This window comes from Bufo bufo, chromosome 3 (assembly GCF_905171765.1).
Source record: "Bufo bufo chromosome 3, aBufBuf1.1, whole genome shotgun sequence".
Taxonomy (NCBI): Eukaryota; Metazoa; Chordata; class Amphibia; order Anura; family Bufonidae; genus Bufo; species Bufo bufo.
The window spans coordinates 675315845-675337374 of record NC_053391.1 but is presented as its reverse complement, the minus strand read 5'-3'; the positions used below and the strand labels follow the sequence as shown (position 1 = coordinate 675337374).

At 44.1% G+C, this 21530-nt stretch overlaps 1 protein-coding gene across 1 annotated transcript in view; it reads right to left on the bottom strand.

The window, feature by feature from the left end:
* The window catches only part of DLG2 (discs large MAGUK scaffold protein 2), a 1330756-nt gene that overhangs the window by 1041867 nt on the left and 267359 nt on the right, over positions 1 to 21530 (bottom strand). Inside the window, exon 4 of the mRNA XM_040426389.1 lies at positions 12919 to 13011. Within this exon, the coding sequence (XP_040282323.1) occupies positions 12919 to 13011 (93 nt within the window). The remainder of the gene's footprint in view (positions 1 to 12918; positions 13012 to 21530) is intronic.

Genomic DNA, 21530 nt, shown 5'->3' with positions numbered 1-21530 from the left:
TATCGATCAGCGATCGGGAGGGAACTCAGCAGGAAGTGTGTAATTTCCCTGCAGTGCCACCACTGGCGAAATGAAGCATTACATGGAACTCACTGAAATAAATGGTTGGATGACCTGCTCTTTGGAGACGCTCTCAGATCTAGATAATAGACTGGGCTACTGAACGAGGGGTCTCATCTAACTCGACATTTCCTAATTTGGTATTTGAAAAATTGGTTTTATAAGATGGTCAGAACTGAGGACACATGACGGCCTCTTCATTTTATCTTCACCACTAGGTCATTAAAGGGGTATTCCCATGGGGTAAGGTGATGGCATCTCACAAGTGCTGTGCCCTTTAATTCTCAGCATTGTTGGTGGTCACAGAGGTAGGTCCCCCACCAATTATAAAGGGGTGGCATATGCTAACGATATAGGAATCCTTCAAACATATGGAGGCTGATCCATTGTTGACACCACCAGGTACAGGATACTGAACACTAGGTCATCCGAAAACAGATCCTCAGCCATCTGCTAACCAAATATTGGAAGGATGCTTCAAGGGGACACTAGCAGCAAGTTTACATGCAGGGACCAGAAGTTCTGTGGATCCTCAAGGGCTAGGGATGCTATTTACAACTCCTCTCAGCTCTAACAGGCAATTCCTATTGATAAATTGGTTTTCTTAACATTAAACTCTTTGCGGCTTAGCTTTAAGATCTCCAAATATATATATATCTTTAAAATGAACAATAGCACCGAGCTCCAAATGCCATGCATTCCCTTCACAGTCAGAGAATTCTCTGTGCCTGTAGTCGCCACTAGAGGGAGCTCATTGCACATGCAGATGGTGCTGAAATTCTACATGTAGTGAGCCCCCTAGTGACAGCTGCATGCAAACACTATGACTGATTGGAAACAGAAAAAGCAGTTATCAGGGGAACTATGGCAGTATATTGTTGCAAACACACTGGAGAAAATCCCAGTGTCTCTGATGCGAACAGTGAAGATAGGGGTTATATGATCTTGTCACTAGCATCTGGTCCATGGTACATGAAGGGGTCCAAATGGCACAAGGTTGGGGACCCTGTCGCAGACTGTGCTTTGGGGCACAAGTTGTGCCCCTGATTCTGTACCCGCTGGTTATGGCAGGTAATGCACACGCCCTTTGCTGCTGTTGTGCCGTTTTACTCTGCAGAGGAGCGCGCTGCCTCTAATCTAACTGCATAAGAATAAAACGACTGCTCAAGAGGTGTCACTATCTGTCATGAATTATTCAGCTTGCTCCCTGTGCTGTCTACTTCCTGCAGAATGTGCTATGTGTCTGAGAAACTGACAATACATTATCCCCATAATATCACCTCAATGGCAAATATGTTAGTCCATATAACTGCATTAAAGGGGTCAGAGGATGCACATCTGACATATTCCTGGTATAGTAGGGAGAGACTACTTAATATTACAACCTAACATCAAAACCAGATGAGGTTCATTACAGACTGTTAGAAGCTGTGACAGCTACAGGGAGAGATATGCAGCAGAAAGGACATGCCCCCTGAGCTGTGATAGGGAGAGTGCTGCAGCAAAAAGGACATGCCCCCTGAGAAAGGACACGTCCCCTTGAGCTTCCAGCCTGGAGACAATCTAGCAGAGCAATTCAGACAATGAATAGGGAGATCTACGGATCCATGTGAGGTACTGGGCTGGGTCTAGCTTCCTTTACATCAATCATGGGATAACCTTTAAGTCCATTTCTTTTCGTTAGGTCAAATGTGGGTCCCACATCTAGGAACCAGAACCTTTCTCTAGAATGGGCTCCGCAACCCTAGATGGGTGAAACTATGGAAGCAGGTGAAAAGGCTCTGCTACGCTGTCTCCACAATGCTCACAGAAATAAATGGGGGTTACAGAGACAGTGTGGCACAGCCACCTTTGGCGGTCTGAGATGGCATTACCCCTTTAAAGGGGTTCTCCAGGCTTTTACTATTGATGACCTATCCTCAGGATAGGTCATCAATATCAGATCAGCGGCGGTCCGACACCCGGCACCCCCCACCGATCAGCTGTATGAGGAGACGGTGCTCGCAGTGCGCACGTGCTGTCTCCCATCTCTCTTTCCTTTTCTGCTGCTGCTGTCCCATAGACATACAGTGGAGAGCAGGAAGAGAGAGGCTCCTCATACAGCTGATCGGCGGGGGTGCCGGACACTCACCGATCTGATATTGATGACCTATCCTGAGGACAGGTCATCAATAGTAAAAGCCTGGACAACCCCTTTAATTGTACTGTAAATAAGTATTAAAAAAAAGCATTATTATAACTAAATTATTATTCCATTTCTGAATTATTATTATTACATTTTTAATACTTATTCCACCTAAAATAACTAATTAATCATCAATTTAATTTTCATCCCAACTACTAGAGAAGTCACAATAAACTGATGCTTTCTGAAACTCACGTCTACATTCTGTGTAGACTGGGACAGAATTAGCAGAGTCGTCTCATTATCATTATAGGATGAGTCAGTTACCTACAGCTCTAGAATGCTGATGAAGGCCTAGACCAGTAACACTATACACTATATATGTACATAAGGCTTTGTGTACAGTCCCCTTTTCTCTCTCTAGGGGTTGCGCTGTACTCCATGACCTCCTGGAGACTGTGTTAGTCTATGGACAATTTTCTGCAATTTATTGCAACCGCCATAAATCACAAACACACCTTGTTGCACCTTCTATACAGGATGAAGTGTGTGACTCCAATTTGTCCGTCTCCAGGAAATTGCTTAAAAAAAATATATATAACAATGCCATTATTTATGAAACTAAAATTATATATATATATTTATATATGATATATATTTTCCAGAAAATACCTAGTAAAGAGGCAGATATAGAATATGTCTCACCGACACAGGGCAAAATTGAGAAACCTTTGAGTCTATTCAAAGCTGTCTATTCATGATGGCGCGTGACCATGACTGCGAGTCACACTGGCGGTGTATGATGGATCTACCGTGCTGTCCTTTGCATACGACCAGATCCATCACAGAAGAAACAAATGACGTTTTACCGCATGGTATCACCTCGGTTGGAGTGGGCTCGCTTTTTAGATTTCCCTGGTGCTTGCCCGCACTTAGCCGGCCACATTATAGGCTAATTGTCGATTTGTGACTTAATGGCCAATATGCGGAGGACAAAGGGTTGAGACGTTCAATCAAAGCCCCAGATTGCTTTTGGACAGATGTTTAGTGAACCGCGGCTCTGATTTCATATCGGCTGTTCAGTCGCTAGTAGAGGAGAAAACAATTTAATCCATAAATAAAGCAAGCGAATCTTAATTCACAGAACAGTTAAATAGTCACTAATCTGGAAGAAGAATTATGGATCTGGAGAAGGTCCTGAAATGACCCGCTGTTCATGTCCTACAGGGAAGAAACCCGCTCTTACACATGTGTGATTGGAAATACATTTTTAGAACTTTCCATAACTTTCAGTAGAAACTGAGAAGACAGAAAGCTGGGAGAGATAGATAGACAGACGGACAGAAAGACACACAGGCAGCCAACAGTCTTGGAGGGATTGTACTCACTGGCTTTTTTACTGTGCTGCTGATTGATAGATATGCGATAGATAGATAGATAGATAGATAGATAGATAGATAGATAGATAGAAGGCCGGCGTCAGCACCCAGCATACCCGGGCAAGTGCCGGGGCCCACAGCTCCTCTGGGGACCCACTGCACAGCTGATTATAATTGTGAAGCAGGGCAGTGGCACAAGGTGAGCAGTTACTGTGTTTTTTATTTTTTAATACAGAGGAGGTAAAGGGGCCTTTATTATTATGGAGGGAGCACAGAGGGCTTTATAACTATGGAGGGGGCACAGAGGGCTTTATTACTATGAAGGGAGCACAGAGGGCTTTATTACTATGGAGGGTGCACAGAGGACTTTATTACTATGGAGGGGGCACAGAGGGCTTTATTACTATGGAGGGGGCACAGAGGACTTTATTACTATGGAGGGGGCACAGAGGGCTTTATTATTATGGAGGGGGCACAGAGGGCTTTATTATTATGGAGGGAGCACAGAGGGCTTTATTACTATGGAGGGGGCACAGAGGGCATTACTAATGTGAAGGGGGCACAATGGTCATTTCTACTATGGAGGGGGCACAGAGGGCATTAGTACTATGGAGGGGGCACAGAGCCAGAGGGCATTACTACAATGAAGGGGGCACATTGGGCATTATTACTGTGAAGGGGGCACAGTGTGCATTATTACTGTGAAGGGGGCACAATTAGGATTTCTACTATGGAGGGGACACAGAGGGCATTACTACTTTTTAGAGGGCACAATGGGCATTATTACTGTGAAGGGGGCACAATGGGCACTACTACTATGAAGGGGACACAATGGGCATTATTACTGTGAAGGGGACACAATGGGCATTATTACTATGAAGGGGGCACAATGGGGATTATTACTCTGAGCAAGGGAGCTGGGGGGAGGAAGAAAGTGAGGGAAGAAAGGATTGGGGGGAGGAAGTGAGGGAAGGGAGGCGGGGGAGGAAGGAAAGAAGGAAGGGAAAGAGGGAAGAAAAGGAGGCAGAGGGTGGGAAAATGAAAATAAAGAAGGAAGGAACTAGGCAAGGACAAAATCAAGGAGAGAATTGAAGGAAAGGAGAGAGAGTGAGGGAGGGAAGATGAACACAAAAATGGAAAGAGAAGAGGAAGAAAGAAGGAAAAAAGTTCTGGAGACAGGAACAAATGAAGCATGAAAGAGTGCGGGGGAGGGGGAGGGCGTTTAGTGAAGGGAAGGAGGGTCAGGAAATTACAAAAGGAGGAGTGTAGGAAGGAAGCAAAAATCAAAGGAAGGAAGGGAAGAAGGGGGCGAAGTGTAAGGGAAAAGGGTGGAAGAAGGGAAGAAAGGAAGAGAGAGAGGTGAAAAGGAAAGCAGGACAGGAAATCCCTCTATTAATCCTACTACATTCACATAGGCTGTGGTGTGTGAATTGTTATGCGTAATCTCCAGCAAGTACATTTCATTCTATTGTACTGTACGGGTCAAATTGACGTAATTCAGCAATTTCCTATAATTCTCTAAAAGCACGGTCTGCATTGTGCTATAATTTGCGCTTTGCTCTGCCACCTTGTATTCTGTAGTCTGATTTATCTTATTATATTTAAATGATAGCATTCATTGTCATATGTGCAGCGCTCCTGGAGGATTTCATTACAATGTCTGCCAGGTGCCTTTGTCTGTAAGACATCCAGTAAACTCACCGCTCTATTACTAAAACAACACGAAGAATAGAACGTGTGTAAAGAAGATGCCCCTAACAGCCATTTATAGGAAAACTCTAACTGTGTGTGCGGCGTCTTTACTGGGCTGTTCAGTGGATGCTCAGCAACAGCGGGTGACTACCCCAGACTCTGTGCCCGTGTGTGGTGGCTGGGAAGGACATGCTAGGGACACAAAGTGTGTATGCAGCTCTCTATTGTGCTCTATGGGAACTACAGACACAGTGATGGAGAGGGAAGCAGGGAGGAAGAGAAGAAGAAAGGAAAGAAAGAAAGAAAGAAACAAAGGAAATAAAGAAACAAAGGAAAAGGGAAGGAAAAAGGAAAAGGATGGAAGGAACCGAGAGACAGAGGGAGAGAAAGAAAAGGAGAAAAAACGGAAAGAGAGAGAGAAAGAAAGAAAGAAAATAAAGAAACAAAGGAAAAGGGAAGGAAAAAGGGAAAGGATGGAAGTAACCGAGAGACAGAGGGAGAGAAAGAAAAAGGAGAAAAAACGGAAAGAGAGAAAGAAAGAAAGAAACAAAGGAAAGAGAGAGAGAGAAGAAAGAAAGAAAGAAAGAAAGAAAAAAAAAGAAGAAAAAAAGAAAGAAAGAAAGAAAGAAAGAAAGAGAAAGAAAGAAAAAAAAAAAAAAAAAAAAAAAAAAAAAAAAAAAAGAAAAAAAAGAAAGAAAGAGAAAGAAAGAAAGGAAAGAGGAGGGGGCAAGGAAAAGGGAAAGAATGGAAGGACCATAGAGACAGAGGGAGAGAGAAAAAAGGAAAGAAAAGGGAAGAGAAGAAAGAAGGATAAAACAAATTAAAGCAAGAATAAAAGCAAGAAGGGAAAGAAAGAGAAAGAAAGGGAGAAAGAACGAAAGAAAGAAAGAAAGAAGGCAGAGAAAGGAAAAGAGAGGAAGGAAAGGTTGGAAGGCAGAAAGGAAGGAAAGGACCAAAGAAAAAGAGAGAGAGAGAAAGAGAGAGAGAGAGAGAGAGAGAGAGAAAGAGAAAGTAAGGAGGGAAGGAAGGAAAGGAGGGAGAAGAAGGAAAGATATGAATGAAGAAAGGAAAAAGAATGCAGAGAGAAGAAGGAAAGGTAGGAAGGAAGGAACAAGAATGAAGGAAGGAGAAAGTTGGGAGGGAATGGAGGATGGAAGAAAGGAAGGAATGCCTTGTTCTACACATTGTTACTGGTGTGATATGAAATGGGACCTGAGGGGTAAGGGGAAGCAGAGGGGCACTTGTTTCCTTCCTGCCGGAGTGTCACTTTATGCAATAAATTACTGTAAATGAACGTTTCAGAAAAGACAGCATGACTGATAGAATTAAACCCTCCGCATCTTGTGCCTCTTTTGACTTTGCTTCACCTGTGAAAATTGTTCATTTGATAGCGTGAATACAAATTGTGCCGTGGGAGCTCAGAGATCTGAGAGATGAAAGGGGCCGACACCAGTCAGTCACGTTAATTACACCGCTCGACGTCTTCTTCTCAGGAAGAGAAGTAAGAAGAAAATTCTTTGACGCAATTATGTTTTGCTTTACACTGATAGAACATTATTATTTCAGATAATGGCATCAATTAACCAAACTCCATAATCCTGACTTCTACAATAGACGATCATAGCATTAGGTCTCTCAAGTACAGTCAGGGCCACTTTTGCTATGAGGCGAGATGAGACTCTCGCCTCGGGCCAGTGTGGAAAGTCATACAGGCCTCACCAATCCCCCACAGATCCTGGTCAGGCGATTCCTGATAATCCACTGGTGATAACCCACCTTGAGCGTCCGAGCAAACACTTCCTTGTGTGTTAGGAGGGACCAGGAAGTAATGACCAGCGGAGGATTGGGAGGCGCCAGGGGATCGGTAAGGTGAGCCGGACTGATCCGGCCCCTGCTACTCCAACCAGATTCCAGATTATTCGAGATTACTGCATACAGAGTAGGGTAAGTATTGAGAAGCACTTTGTCGTGATTTGAATTTTTTACATCAATCATGGAAGAACCCCTTTAAAGGGGTTTTCTGGGATTTTGATACTGAGGAACGGTCATTAGTATCTGATCGGCGGGGGTGCAGGGTGTCGGACCCCCACCGATCAGATACTGATGACCTATCCTGAGGATAGGTCATCAGTATTAACATCTTGGAAAACCCATTTAATAATAATGTTATGGCCAAATAAAAATGCCCAAAAGTACTCAATATTAGCTGTCGCATACAGTGCCAAATAAAGGTTCCATCAAATGCTTGGTAATATTAATAGTGTCATAAAGAGCTGGGTGTGCAGCAGAAAAAAACAAAAAATGGGGGCAGCAGGTACTTTAATTATGCATTGACCAGAAGGAAGCTTTAAAGAGCACCCACCAGAATCAACCCTATTAAACCAGGCATACTGTTTGGTAGGGTTGATCTTGCTGGATAAAATGATACCTGTTTTGTGAAAATCTGAGCAGTGTTTCCGCATTCAGGGTCGGGGCCAGCAAATGGAAAGCTGAGAGGCTAAGGTGCATCATGGTGCATCATTTTTGAAGGGGGCTCCCCATCGCCCACACTCCCAGACTCTTCTTGCACAGACCATGCTCGGTCCAACACACAACGCTTCTCCTTGGATTAGGTTCGTCTTGGGCCTTATCCTAGGAGATGAAGAAACTAAGATAAAAAATAGACCCAAGTGGCAAGTGATGGATCCAAAGTCATCTCCATACTGGGTTGTCCTCTGCTGGACCTTTGGGATCCCGTTATGGTCAGATGGTGGGATCTTGGATCAGATACTCTGGTGGGGCCAGTTTGACTCATAAGTGTAACTAGAGGTCAGCATCTATCAAGGTTTGTAGTTTACATTACTGACATGGAGAAATTTACTGTGAAAAAGGACACTGGCCGAGGAAGAAGATAAAATTGTCTCGGTGGAACCTCAGTCACATCGTAATGAAGACCAATGAAGTATGAAGTATGAGGGATTCTCAACTAAAATGTCTTATGGTGTATCAGATCTGCTTCCTACAGGTCATGATGCATCTTGGTGGTCACTGCGTAAAGATGAGGAGAGTAGGTTACATTTCGTTGTCTCCTCTGTCCTCTAAAAGCGATAGACCACCTTTGGTGTCCTTAAACTTCCCTGGTACATTAGGGACTGCAAAGACCTAATTTTAAGCTCTTTGGCCCCAATTAAAATCTGCAAACGGCTTCCAACTACGTAGCATGTGCCATTTATAATACTGTTGTCTACTTATCTGCCTCCTCAGGTACCAGGGCTTAAAGGGGTTATCCAGGAATTTTATACTGACCTATCCTCAGAATAGGTCCTTAATATCAGATCCATGGGGGTTCGACATTCGTGACCCCCGCCGATCAGCTGTTAGGAGAGGCCAGGCGCTTTGTGAGCGCTGCTGCCTCTTCCTGGGTCATGTGACATTACCATACTTTGGTCACATGGCCTAGCTGCAGCTCAGTCCCATTGAAGTGAATGAGGGCTGAGCTGCAATACCAAGCACAGCCACTAAACAATGTATGGCGCTGTGACTTAGAGAGATTTTTGTTGAGCACGGTGGCTCACTGTAACAGCTGATCGCAAGGGTGTCGGGACTTGGACCCCCGCTGATGTGGATAATGACCTATCCAGAAGATTATTATGATTTTCTGGATAACCCTTTAAGACCAGCACCCTTTATCTCTGAGAGAAAGCACTTCCTATTGAGATCTACTCTAAATTATTCCTAAATGATGCCCTCTATGGATGGGTGTGATTCCGCTGATAAGGGACAGCAACTGCAGGGAAAACAAATTCCTATAACTGCTCTTTCTATACCTTTAATAAAGGCTAGGGACACCTTCAGGACAATTTTTTTTTATGATTGTAATTTTACTCATTTTAAAATTATTTCTTCAGTTGGGTTTTATTAAAAAATTTCAAACCATTTTTGATATACATGGGTTAAAATTAGTCTGTTCGCAGAGTATCACTTCTCATTCCCGTCAGCTCACGGCTCATGTAAAGCCTTATCCCTGATCTCCTGACGTCATAAACACTCATTTAAGCCATATTCTTGCCAGTTTAGCTATAATGAGTGTTTATGAGGTCAGGAGACCAAAGACAATGAGCCATCAGCTGATGGGACTGAAAAGTGATACTCAGCAAAAATGGCTGAAAGATTTTCAATAAAAACCTATCAAAGAAATGATTTTAGCCCAAAATGAGTAAAAAGCAATCATAAAACATTGTCCCTAAGATCTCCTTAGCCTTTATTAAAGCTACAGGGGTTAAAAAATTGTCAGTTTGTAGAGTATCACTTCTCAGTCCCGTCATCTGACAGCTCATGTGAAGCCTTATCTCTGATCTTCTGACCTCATAAACACTCATTTAAGCCAAATTCTTATCCATTTGATAAGAGTTTAGCTATAATAAGTGTTTATGAGGTCAGGAGACCAGAGATAATGAGCCGTCAGTGATACTCAGCAAACAGACTGATTTTTAAACCCTGTATCTCAAAAATGACTGAAAGATGATTGATTAAAAACAATTGAAGAAATGATTTTAGCCCAAAATGAGTAAAAAGCAATCATACATTTTTTTTTTTTTCTGAAGGTGTCCTTAGGATTTATTAAAGCTATGGGAAGAGAATTGCTCTGATGCTCATGTCAGAGGGGCTGAGTGCGGGAAGAAGGGGATATGTTCCGGTTCAGCTCTGAACCCGGACAACCCCTTTAAATGTCCCTATTGTCTCACTATAGCCAGGTAGTTGATGGACAGTAGGTAAGTACATACACAGTGGATCTCCAATGGTTCGGAATTTCCAATAATCCAAAAACCTGGTGTTCCATATTGAAATTTCACTACATTTTAACATTACTAGATATAGAATATCTCAAACCGATCAGCGTCAAGCAGGCCGCCACCCCCCCCCCCCCCCCCCTTCCGAGTCTATAGGCTAATAGGCAAAGTTTGGGGGGGGGGGGGAAAAAAAAGCTGAAAGTTCCCGGTAGTACAGTTCATTCATTAGCACATAGGCTTGAGCCGGAAAGACCAATTTCCTCTCGTCATTCACAATTTTACATGTTGCTATGGAAACAACAAATCTCACAATGCTATTAAAGGATATCGGAATATAACGGGGAAAAAAAAAAAAATCAGGCACGTCTAACATATTTCTAGAACATTAGATAACTCCGTTCTCATTTAACGTCTCACAGTACGGTAACCAAGAGCAACCGTGACAATCCAGCCGGCAGGTTACATGTGGCGTATGTGGGCGTACATATTGATGTGCACGGATGAATAAGGGAGGAAGGAAGGACCTCGGCTGAATGTGTCTGCTGTCCGTGCGCAATTATACAGCGGGCTGAAAGCGATAGGGGAGGCAGCAGGCGCATAATGGACTCTTCGAAGAAGAAAAAAAAAAACAATACTTTGAAAATGTCTTAATATATAGAATAAAGCAGCGAGAGAACAGACGTGGGCACCGCGCCAGCTGCAGAGTACGTGGGCGGGAATAATACCCTTACTGTTACATATGGATCTACTTTTAGCGGATGCCTGGGGTCAAAGGCTCGAACCAAATCGGGAAAACATCCGGACGATGTCTGTATGTTCTCACAGAGCTGTATGTCCTTCCGCTGAGACCTCCAGTCCCGTTGTCCGTTTAGTCAGTGGACCATGCGGCTGCTCTGTAGGCTCCTTCTGGCGCCAAATACGCCAAATAACGCCCTCCTGGGGACAACCCCAAACTCGCCAGAAAAAGGCCACTCATGGGCAGTGCTTATGCAAGTCGGCCCGTTTTCTGCCCTGGAAATTCGGAACTGTTGGCAACTATTGAGGAAGAATTTAAAGGGGGCAAAGGGTCGCGGTATTGCACTTGATCTTTGCGCCACCCCTGATTTTGCAGCAGAACTTCATGGAATTTTAGCTCAGGAGGGAGTCTATTGATTTACTGGGTTACTATGATCCACCAAGGTTAAAGGGGTTCTCCAGGGCTAAAAAAAAAGATGGCTGCTTTTTTCCAAAAACAACAACACGCCTGTCCACGGGTTGTGTGTGGTACTGCAGCTCTGCTCTATTGAAGGGAATGGGGGTGAGCTGTAATACCAGACACAACCTGTGGGCCATTTTTGGAAGAAAGCAGTAATTTTTTTTTTTTAAGTCCTGGAGAAGTCCTTTAAGACGCCCAGAACACGACAGCCAAGAACATAAGCAAGGTTCAGTTTTGGGCCTCATTTATTGCCCATAGCAACCAATCAGAGCTCAGCTTTCATTTCTTAAACTGCTCAGAAAAAATGAAAGTCGAACTCTGATTGGTTGCTGTGGGCAAGAAAGACAGTCTCAGTCAGAAGTAGCCGTTTTGATAAATGAGGCCATCCCAGAATGCCCGTGAGGCTCCCAGAAAAAGGAAGACCTACGTGACTCCCAGAAGAGTTAAAAAAAATCTCCAGGAAAGCCTTCCAGGATCTCCCAGAAAGAAGCCCTATTGTGTGTGACACAAAGTGAGGGGGGCGGGGCTGCGTCAGCAAAAGGGGCGAGGCCTATGGTAAAGGGGGCGTGGTCATCACTTACATCAGTAAAGGGGGTGGGGTCTACTGTAAAAGTGGCATGGCTGCAACATGAAGAAATTAAGACACCCGCGTTTCAGGCACTTGCCAGCCTAAAATGGCTGATAAAATGGAACAATGGAAAGAGGATTGATTTTAGTTTCACTGTTAGCAATATTGCTTACTTTTAAAATATAGGCCACGCCTCCAAATACCAGCAGCTGCCCTTGAATCTTAAACAGTGCACGTGAACTGTACTTAAAGACACAAGGACTGAGGATACCAGACCCCAGCGTCCTAGACTTCACCAGTACCCTCAGCATCCAGTCCTTATTTTGGATAGCCGCCAGTATTAAAGGGGGTGCAAACTTACGCAAAAAGAGTATTGAAGGTTTACATTTAGCAAGGAGAAACTGTACCGCCTATCATGGGCCAGTCCGTATCACAATACAGCCCCAGCCTAAAGATGGAAGAGCCCAGTAAATGGCAAAACTCTTCTGTCAGGGTATTACGAATGGGTCTCAAAATGATGAGTGACAACCCATGTGGGTGCTCTAATGGTAACCATACTGGTAGTCACCCCAGTTTTCCCAGAAACAGATACTACCAACTTGTCAGAAGAGGAATTCTATTTACTGGTAATTTTCTTCCAAAATGTTTAAAGGCTATGGATATCCTCAAGGGTAAAAAAAAAAATTTATCACTGCATTTTACTTATTTTGGGCTAAAAATTATTTTTTCATTAGGCTTTATTACAAATTTTCAACCGTTTTTGTTCTAAAGCCTTCTTTCGGCTTTACAGTGAATCCGTCAGGGAGCTGCTCTGACGGCTCCATCTGTAGAGCTTATTTCTAACTCCAGAAAACTAATTTAGCTATATTCTTATCAGTTTGATAATAATTTAGCTTAACTGAGCGTTTATGAGCTCTCAGGAGTTCAGAGGGAAGGACTACAGATCGAGCCGACAGATTCACTATAAAGAACAAAAAAAACTGTTGAAAATTTTTTAATAAAGACTAATTGAAAAAATGTTTCTTAGCCCAAAGTGAGTAAAATGATAAAAAAAAATGGCCTCAAAAGTGTTCATAGCCTTTACATTTTTGGACATTGACACGAGAGCCAAGTAGTGGCAGTAACGTTACCGTTCTCTTCGCCTTTGTCGCCTCGTACGTCTGGTTCTCAGTATTGGGATCATCGCTGGTCGAGTATTCATTGGATCCATTGAGGGCCTCCAGCTGCAAACAGATATTAAGAGTTAGTAAAAAAAAATAAAAATTACTCCAGCAGCTCAACATAGTCTACAACCCCATGACAATCATGCACATGAACATTTTTTTTTTTTTGTCCATGTCCATTCTGGTGTTTTTGCGGCCCATATGCGGAACCATTCATTTCAATGGAGCCAAAAACCAGAAATGAGCGTGCATTCCGTTTCCTTATGTCCACAAGTACGTTCCACCAAAAAATAGAACATGTCCAACTCTGGTCTGTTTTGCGGACAAGAACAGGCATTGTTACAAAGGATTCACAAAAAAAAACGGATGTAACACGGACATCATCCGTTCTTTGCGGATACATGTTTTGCATTGGTGTGCATGTGCCCTAAAGTCTACACTTTTTAGATTTTTAGAAATTTTAGACAGTGTTAATATCAGCACTTATGAAAAAAATAAAAAATACACAAATGCAGGATCCATCACATGACTGACACAAATGGCATGTGACGGAACCCACTGACCCCAATTTTTAGGGGAATCTGCAACAGAGGCCCCTGAACAGAACAGATGTGAACACGGCCTTAGCTGGGGTAGCTGAAGCAAGCACAGGTAAGTTGGTTAACCCCTGCTTGGTCGCAACTAGGGATGAGCGAATCGCATAAAACTTTGTTTCAATACTGTACAGAGCGAGCGCTCCGTACAGTATTAGGCCTCTTGCACATGAATGTATGGCTTTTTCAGTATATTGCGGTCCGTTTTTAACGGATCCGTTTTTTACAGGTTTTTGTTTCAGTAGTGTTTCCGTTTCCATTCAGTTTTTCCATTTGGTTCCATTTGTGATCCGTTTTTTGCGCAAACAGAAACGGAAGCTACAATAATGTTTAAACAGTAAGTACATAAAAAAATCGGGCTGGGCATAACATTTTTAATAGATGGTTCCGCAAAAACGGAAAGGATACGGAAGACATTTGGATGCATTCTGTATGCATTCCGTTTTTTTTGGCGGAACCATTGACTTGAATGGAGCCACGGAACGTGATTTGGGGGCAATAATAGGACATGTTCTATCTTTGAACAGAACAAAAATACGGAAACGGAAGGCATACGGAGACACATTGAAGTGAATGGTTCCGCATATGGATTACAAACGGAACACAAAAAAAACGGGAACAGAAACGGGAAAAAAACGTTCGTGTGCAAGAGGCCTTAGAATGTATTGGCTCTGATGAGCCAAAGTTATTACTTTGCGAAGTCTCGTGAGATTTCGGATAATAACTTCATAAATTAATTTCTACTTAAAAAAACGTTTCCCGAACTCAAGTTCGGTTCCCAGGTACCACATGGTAATAACTCCGGCTCATCGGACCCAATACATTCTAATACTGTACGGAGCGCTCGCTCCGTACAGTATTGAAACAAAGTGTTATGCGAATCGACTTGGATGTTTCATCCAGAAGTCAATTCGCTCATCCCTAGTCGCAACGTATATGGGCACCCTTAGATCAGGACTGCCGAGGCTGATACATTGTAACAAGGCCATGGTAAGGTTTTAGCCTCTGAACAGAAAGATGATTGGTTCCATTTACTGACAGCAAGCAGAGACCTAGAAAATTTGGAGGAAACGAAACAAAGAAAAGTTTTTCTAAGATGCCCCCTTTGTTTTCTAATTCTGGACAACTCTTTTAAAGACATTTTTCCATAAGATGGTCATCAGATAGATCCTCAATGTACAATAGGTGACGATCCCACCCTTTGTTACCCCCACCCAACATCAGGAGAGCACGGACTCATGCAGTTGTGTTTGATCCTTCATTCAGCCCACAGATGCAGTACCAGATGCTGCCACACACTCACTGATGGCGCTGTGTCCAGCACTTCCCATCCTTTCTGGTGATCATGGGGTCGAGGGGTTTGGACCCATCAATCTCACAATGATGGTCATTCCTGAGGAAATCAAACTGTTTCATTCCCCTGCAGCGCCACCACAGTTTAAATTAAGTATTGCAGGCTGTCCACAGAAATCCATGGGTTGTATAAGAAATGCACATTGTTAAAAAAAAATAAAAAATAAAAAATATGCGATTGTGCAATAAAAACGTACTGGCGGTGGATGCGGGCGAGCAGTGGTTACTCTATTCTTGGTAAATTGCGACTGCCTCAGTCCGCTGTATCTTGTGTCAGCACAGTATGAAAATGGATTTCTTTATTAATTGTGATTTGCATAATCCTCGCCACAAATTTGCATGTAATACGGATATATTTTAACAAACTACCTCTCACGTTTCGGTGTACCCATTATGCACTGGCGGGGGAGGGCATTAATTATACCTAATAGGTGTTCACAGAAAGTCCTTTGTGCGCCTAATTAGCAGTCAAGTTTCAAGACACAAGTCTTAGCAATACCTTCTTAAAGGGGTTTTCCATCATCGTAATATTGATGACCTATCCTCAGGACAGGCCGGCAATATGCCAGCACTGGGGGCCTGACACCCTACACCTCCGCGTGGAATGGAACAGGAAGCAGACAGCTCCGTTCAAAGAGTAGTGGCCGTGCCAGGTTACTGCAGCTGACCTCCCATTCACTTTAGCCCGCAGTAACCCGGCACGGCCACTACACTTTGAACAGAGCTGTTCGCTTCCTGCTCCATTCAAGAGCTAGTTCGGGCACCAGAAGCTGCAGGGAATGGCTGTATGATAGGGGTGTGGAGTGTCGGACCCTCAGCGACTGGATATTAATGACCTGTCCTGAGGACAATAAAGCAGGTCACTATGGGTGCAACGGAGCCGAGCCCAGTGTATAAAACCTAATGATGGTGATCCATGGTGTGCGGCAAAGAAGAATTTTGAGTAGATTTTTTTAGGTTACCTTTTTCCTACAGTCCACCACCACAAGATTTCAAATTTACACACTTCTCAGCTTTGATGTGTAGACTGGGACAGAGACAGCAGAGTCATCTCATTATAATTTCAGAAAAAACCTATGTGGATGGCACAGAAGGTTCATTATACTGTATGAGGGGCACATGTAGGGGGCATTATACTATATGAGGGGCACATGTAGGGGGCATTATACTGTATGAGGGGCACATGTAGGGGGCATTATACTGTATGAAATGCACATGTAGAGGGCGTTATACTGTATGAAGGGCACATGTAGAGGGCGTTATAATGTATGAGGGGCACATGTAGAGGGCATTAAACTGTATGAGGGGCCCATGTAGAGGGCGTTATAATGTATGAGGGGCTCATGTAGAGGGCATTAAACTGTATGAGGGGCACATGTAGGGGGCATTATATTGTATGAGGGGCACATGTAGAGGGCATTAAACTGTATGAGGGGCACATGTAGGGGGCATTATACTGTATGAGGGGCACATGTAGAGGGCATTATACTGTATGAGGGGCACATGTAGAGGGCGTTATACTGTATGAGGGGCACATGTAGAGGGCATTATACTGTATGAGGGGCACATGTAGAGGGCGTTATACTGTATGAGGGGCACATGTAGGGGCATTATACTGTATGAAGGGCACATGTAGGGGCATTATACTGTATTGAAGGGCACATGTAGGGGGCATTATACTGTATGAGGGGCACATGTAGGGGCTATTATACTGTATGAAGGGCACATGTAGAGGCCATTAAACTGTATGAGGGGCACATGTAGAGGGCGTTATACTGTATGAGGGGCACATGTAGAGGGCATATACTGTATGAGGGGCACATGTAGAGGGCATTATACTGTATGAGGGGCACATGTAGAGGGCGTTATACTGTATGAGGGGCACATGTAGAGGCCATTATACTGTATGAGGGGCACATGTAGGGGGCATTATACTGTATGAGGGGCACATGTAGGGGGCATTATACTGTATGAGGGGCACATGTAGAGGGCATTATACTGTATGAGGGGCACATGTAGAGGGCATTATACTGTATAAGGGGCACATGTAGAGGGCATATACTGTATGAGGGGCACATGTAGAGGGCATTATACTGTATGAGGGGCACATGTAGAGGGCATTATACTGTATAAGGGGCACATGTAGAGGGCATATACTGTATGAGGGGCACATGTAGAGGGCATTATACTGTATGAGGGGCACATGTAGAGGGCGTTATACTGTATGAGGGGCACATGTAGGGGCATTATACTGTATGAGGGGCACATGTAGAGGGCATTATACTGTATGAGGGGCACATGTAGGGGGCATTATACTATATGAGGGGCACATGTAGAGGGCGTTATACTGTATGAGGGGCACATGTAGAGGGCGTTATACTGTATGAGGGGCACATGAAGGGGCATTATACTGTATGAGGTGCACATGTAGAGGGCATTATACTATATGAGGGGCACATGTAGAGGGCGTTATACTGTATGAGGGGCACATGTAGGGGTATTATACTGTATGAGGGTCACATGTAGAGGGCATTATACTGTATGAGGGGCACATGTAGAGGGCATTATACTGTATGAGGGGCACATGTAGGGGGCATTATACTATATGAGGGGCACATGTAGAGGGCGTTATACTGTATGAGGGGCACATGTAGGGGGCGTTATACTGTATGAGGGGCACATGTAGGGGGCATTATACTATATGAGGGGCATATAATGTGTTAGAGTTTAGCTTTGCTCAATGGCAGAGCTTAGAGGTGCAACAAGGGTCCCCAGATATTACTTTGCTTGGGGCCCCAGAAATGCCAAATCCACCCCTGTAGAGGTGCCCCAGATGTTTGTGCCATAAAGTAAGCTAATATCGTCAGGTCACAGTGCAGTGTAGGCTCAGAGAAAAATATTTATGGGGGTCTGATATAGCAGTCATATATGGGGCTGATCTGAGGTCTAACCTAAGGTCTGATATGTGAGGTCTGATATTAGGGGTCTGACCTGAGGTCTGATATTGTCTGATATTGGGGCTCTGATCTGAGGATGTGATATTAGGGTCTGATCCAAGTTCAATTATGGGGGTCTTATATTGGGTGTCTAACCTGAGGTCTGATATGTAGGTCTGATACTGGGGGTCTGATCTGAGGTCTAATATTGGAGGTCTGATATTGGGGGCCTGATCTGAGGTCTAATATTGGGGGTCTAATCTGAGGTCTGATAGTGGGGGGTCTAATCTGAGGTCTGATATTGGGGGTCTGATCTGAGGATCTGATATTAGGGTCTGATCTGAGGTCTTATATGGAGGTCTAATCTGAGGTCTGATATAGGGATCTGTTCTGTGATATGGAGGTCTGATCTGAGGTCTAATATGGGGGTCTGATATGGAGGTCTGATCTGAGGCTGATATAGGGATCTGTTCTGTGATATGTAGATCTGATCTGAAGTCTTATATGGGGGTCTGATATGGAGGTCTGATATAGGGATCTGTTCTGTGATATGGAGGTCTGATCTGAGGTCTAATATGGGGGTCTGATATGGAGGTCTGATCTGAGGATCTGTTCTGTGATATGTAGATCTGATCTGAAGTCTTATATGGGGGTCTGATATGGAGGTCTGATTTGAGGTCTGATATAGGGATCTGTTCTGTGATATGTAGATCTGATAGGAAGTCTTATATGGAGGTCTGATATGGAGGTCTGATATAGGGATCTGTTCTGTGATATGGAGGTCTGATAAAAAATATATATTTTCAGATTTTCCTCCTCTAAAACCTAGATGCATCTTTTAAAGCAAAAAATATGGTAGGTGGTATAAAGTAAGACAAAAGTGTCTAACCATGCACCAAATTTATCGTCCAGCCTGCTCCACTCTAGTAAATCTGGCGCATCTGTACACTGTCTACAGGATTAGCAAATCTGCCCCACTTTGCTTAACGACGAATTCAGCACTGCTACATTTCTACATACTAACTGGAGGCGGAGAAAAGGAAGGGTTAGCTGTGGATGTGGCTACAGAAATCCTCAGCAATCACTTTTCCCCACCAGAAGAAGCTTTGAGAGCTCATGTATTTCCCTACAGCGGCCACTACAGGAAAAATGTGGTATTGCATGACACGCTTTCAAATGAATAAGGCCCCACGTAGCACTTTGTTGGGCCGACCTGCTACAGCGAGTTATCTATGCTCTGAATAATAAGGGACACTCTGAATGTGAGGACCCCCCTCTGTAATGTGCGACTGTGCCCTTCTCCCCATCTTTCTAAAGTGTTCAGAAAAGTGGGTGGGGTCAAGGGCGGGGGCGGCATGGCCAGAAACTTTCCAAAAAATGTACCCATTCTGAAGACAGAAAATGCATGCTTACCAATATTGTAGAAGGTAAATTTAGGGCATGCAAGCCCTGCCCCCTGGAGCCCATCCTTTCTGGTGATCATGGTTCGAGGGGTTTGGACCCCATAAATCTCACAATGATGGTCATTCCTGAGGAAATCAAACTGTTTCATTCCCCTGCAGCGCCACCACAGTTTAAATTAAGTATTGCAGGCTGTCCACAGAAATCCATGGGTTGTATAAGAAATGCACATTGTTAAAAAAAATATATATATATATGTGATTGTGCAATAAAAACGTACTGGCGGTGGATGCGGGCGAGCAGTGGTTACTCTATTCTTGGTAAATTGCGACTGCCTCAGTCCGCTGTATCTTGTGTCAGCACAGTATGAAAATGGATTTCTTTATTAATTGTGATTTGCATAATCCTCGCCACAAATTTGCATGTAATACGGATATATTTTAACAAACTACCTCTCACGTTTCGGTGTACACATTATGCACTGGCGGGGGAGGGCATTAATTATACCTAAAAGGTGTTCACAGAAAGTCCTTGGTACGCCTAATTAGCAGTCAAGTTTCAAGACACAAGTCATTAGCAATACCTTCTTAAAGGGGTTTTCCATCATCGTGATATTGATGACCTATCCTCAGGACAGGCCGGCAATATGCCAGCACTGGGGGCCTGACACCCTACACCTCCACGTGGAATGGAACAGGAAGCAGACAGCTCCGTTCAAAGAGTAGTGGCCGTGCCAGGTTACTGCAGCTGACCTCCCATTCACTTTAGCCCGCAGTAACCCGGCACGGCCACTACTCTTTGAACGGAGCTGTTCACTTCCTGCTCCATTCAAGAGCTAGTTCGGGCACCAGAAGCTGCAGGGAATGGCTGTATGATAGGGGTGTGGAGTGTCGGACCCTCAGCGACTGGATATTAATGACCTGTCCTGAGGACAATAAAGCAGGTCACTATGGGTGCAACGGAACCGAGCCCCAGTGTATAAACCTAATGATGGTGATCCATGGTGTGCGGCAAAGAAGAATTTTGAGTAGATTTTTTTAGGTTACCTTTTTCCTACAGTCCACCACCACAAGATTTCAAATTTACACACTTCTCAGCTTTGATGTGTAGACTGGGACAGAGACAGCAGAGTCATCTCATTATAATTTCAGAAAAAACCTATGTGGATGGCACAGAAGGTTCATTATACTGTATGAGGGGCACATGTAGGGGGCATTATACTATATGAGGGGCACATGTAGGGGGCATTATACTGTATGAGGGGCACATGTAGGGGGCATTATACTGTATGAAATGCACATGTAGAGGGCGTTATACTGTATGAAGGGCACATGTAGAGGGCGTTATAATGTATGAGGGGCACATGTAGAGGGCATTAAACTGTATGAGGGGCCCATGTAGAGGGCGTTATAATGTATGAGGGGCTCATGTAGAGGGCATTAAACTGTATGAGGGGCACATGTAGGGGGCATTATACTGTATGAGGGGCACATGTAGAGGGCATTAAACTGTATGAGGGGCACATGTAGGGGGCATTATACTGTATGAGGGGCACATGTAGAGGGCATTATACTGTATGAGGGGCACATGTAGAGGGCATTATACTGTATGAGGGGCACATGTAGAGGGCATTATACTGTATGAGGGGCACATGTAGAGGGCGTTATACTGTATGAGGGGCACATGTAGGGGCATTATACTGTATGAAGGGCACATGTAGGGGGCATTATACTGTATGAAGGGCACATGTAGGGGGCATTATACTGTATGAGGGGCACATGTAGGGGCTATTATACTGTATGAAGGGCACATGTAGAGGCCATTAAACTGTATGAGGGGCACATGTAGAGGGCGTTATACTGTATGAGGGGCACATGTAGAGGGCATATACTGTATGAGGGGCACATGTAGAGGGCATTATACTGTATGAGGGGCACATGTAGAGGGCGTTATACTGTATGAGGGGCACATGTAGGGGGCATTATACTGTATGAGGGGCACATGTAGAGGCCATTATACTGTATGAGGGGCACATGTAGGGGGCATTATACTGTATGAGGGGCACATATAGAGGGCGTTATACTGTATGAGGGGCATATGTAGGGGGCATTATACTGTATGAGGGGCACATGTAGAGGGCGTTATACTGTATGAGGGGCACATGTAGGGGCATTATACTGCATGAGGGGCACATGTAGGGGGCATTATACTATATGAGGGGCACATGTAGAGGGCGTTATACTGTATGAGGGGCACATGTAGAGGCCATTATACTGTATGAGGGGCACATGTAGGG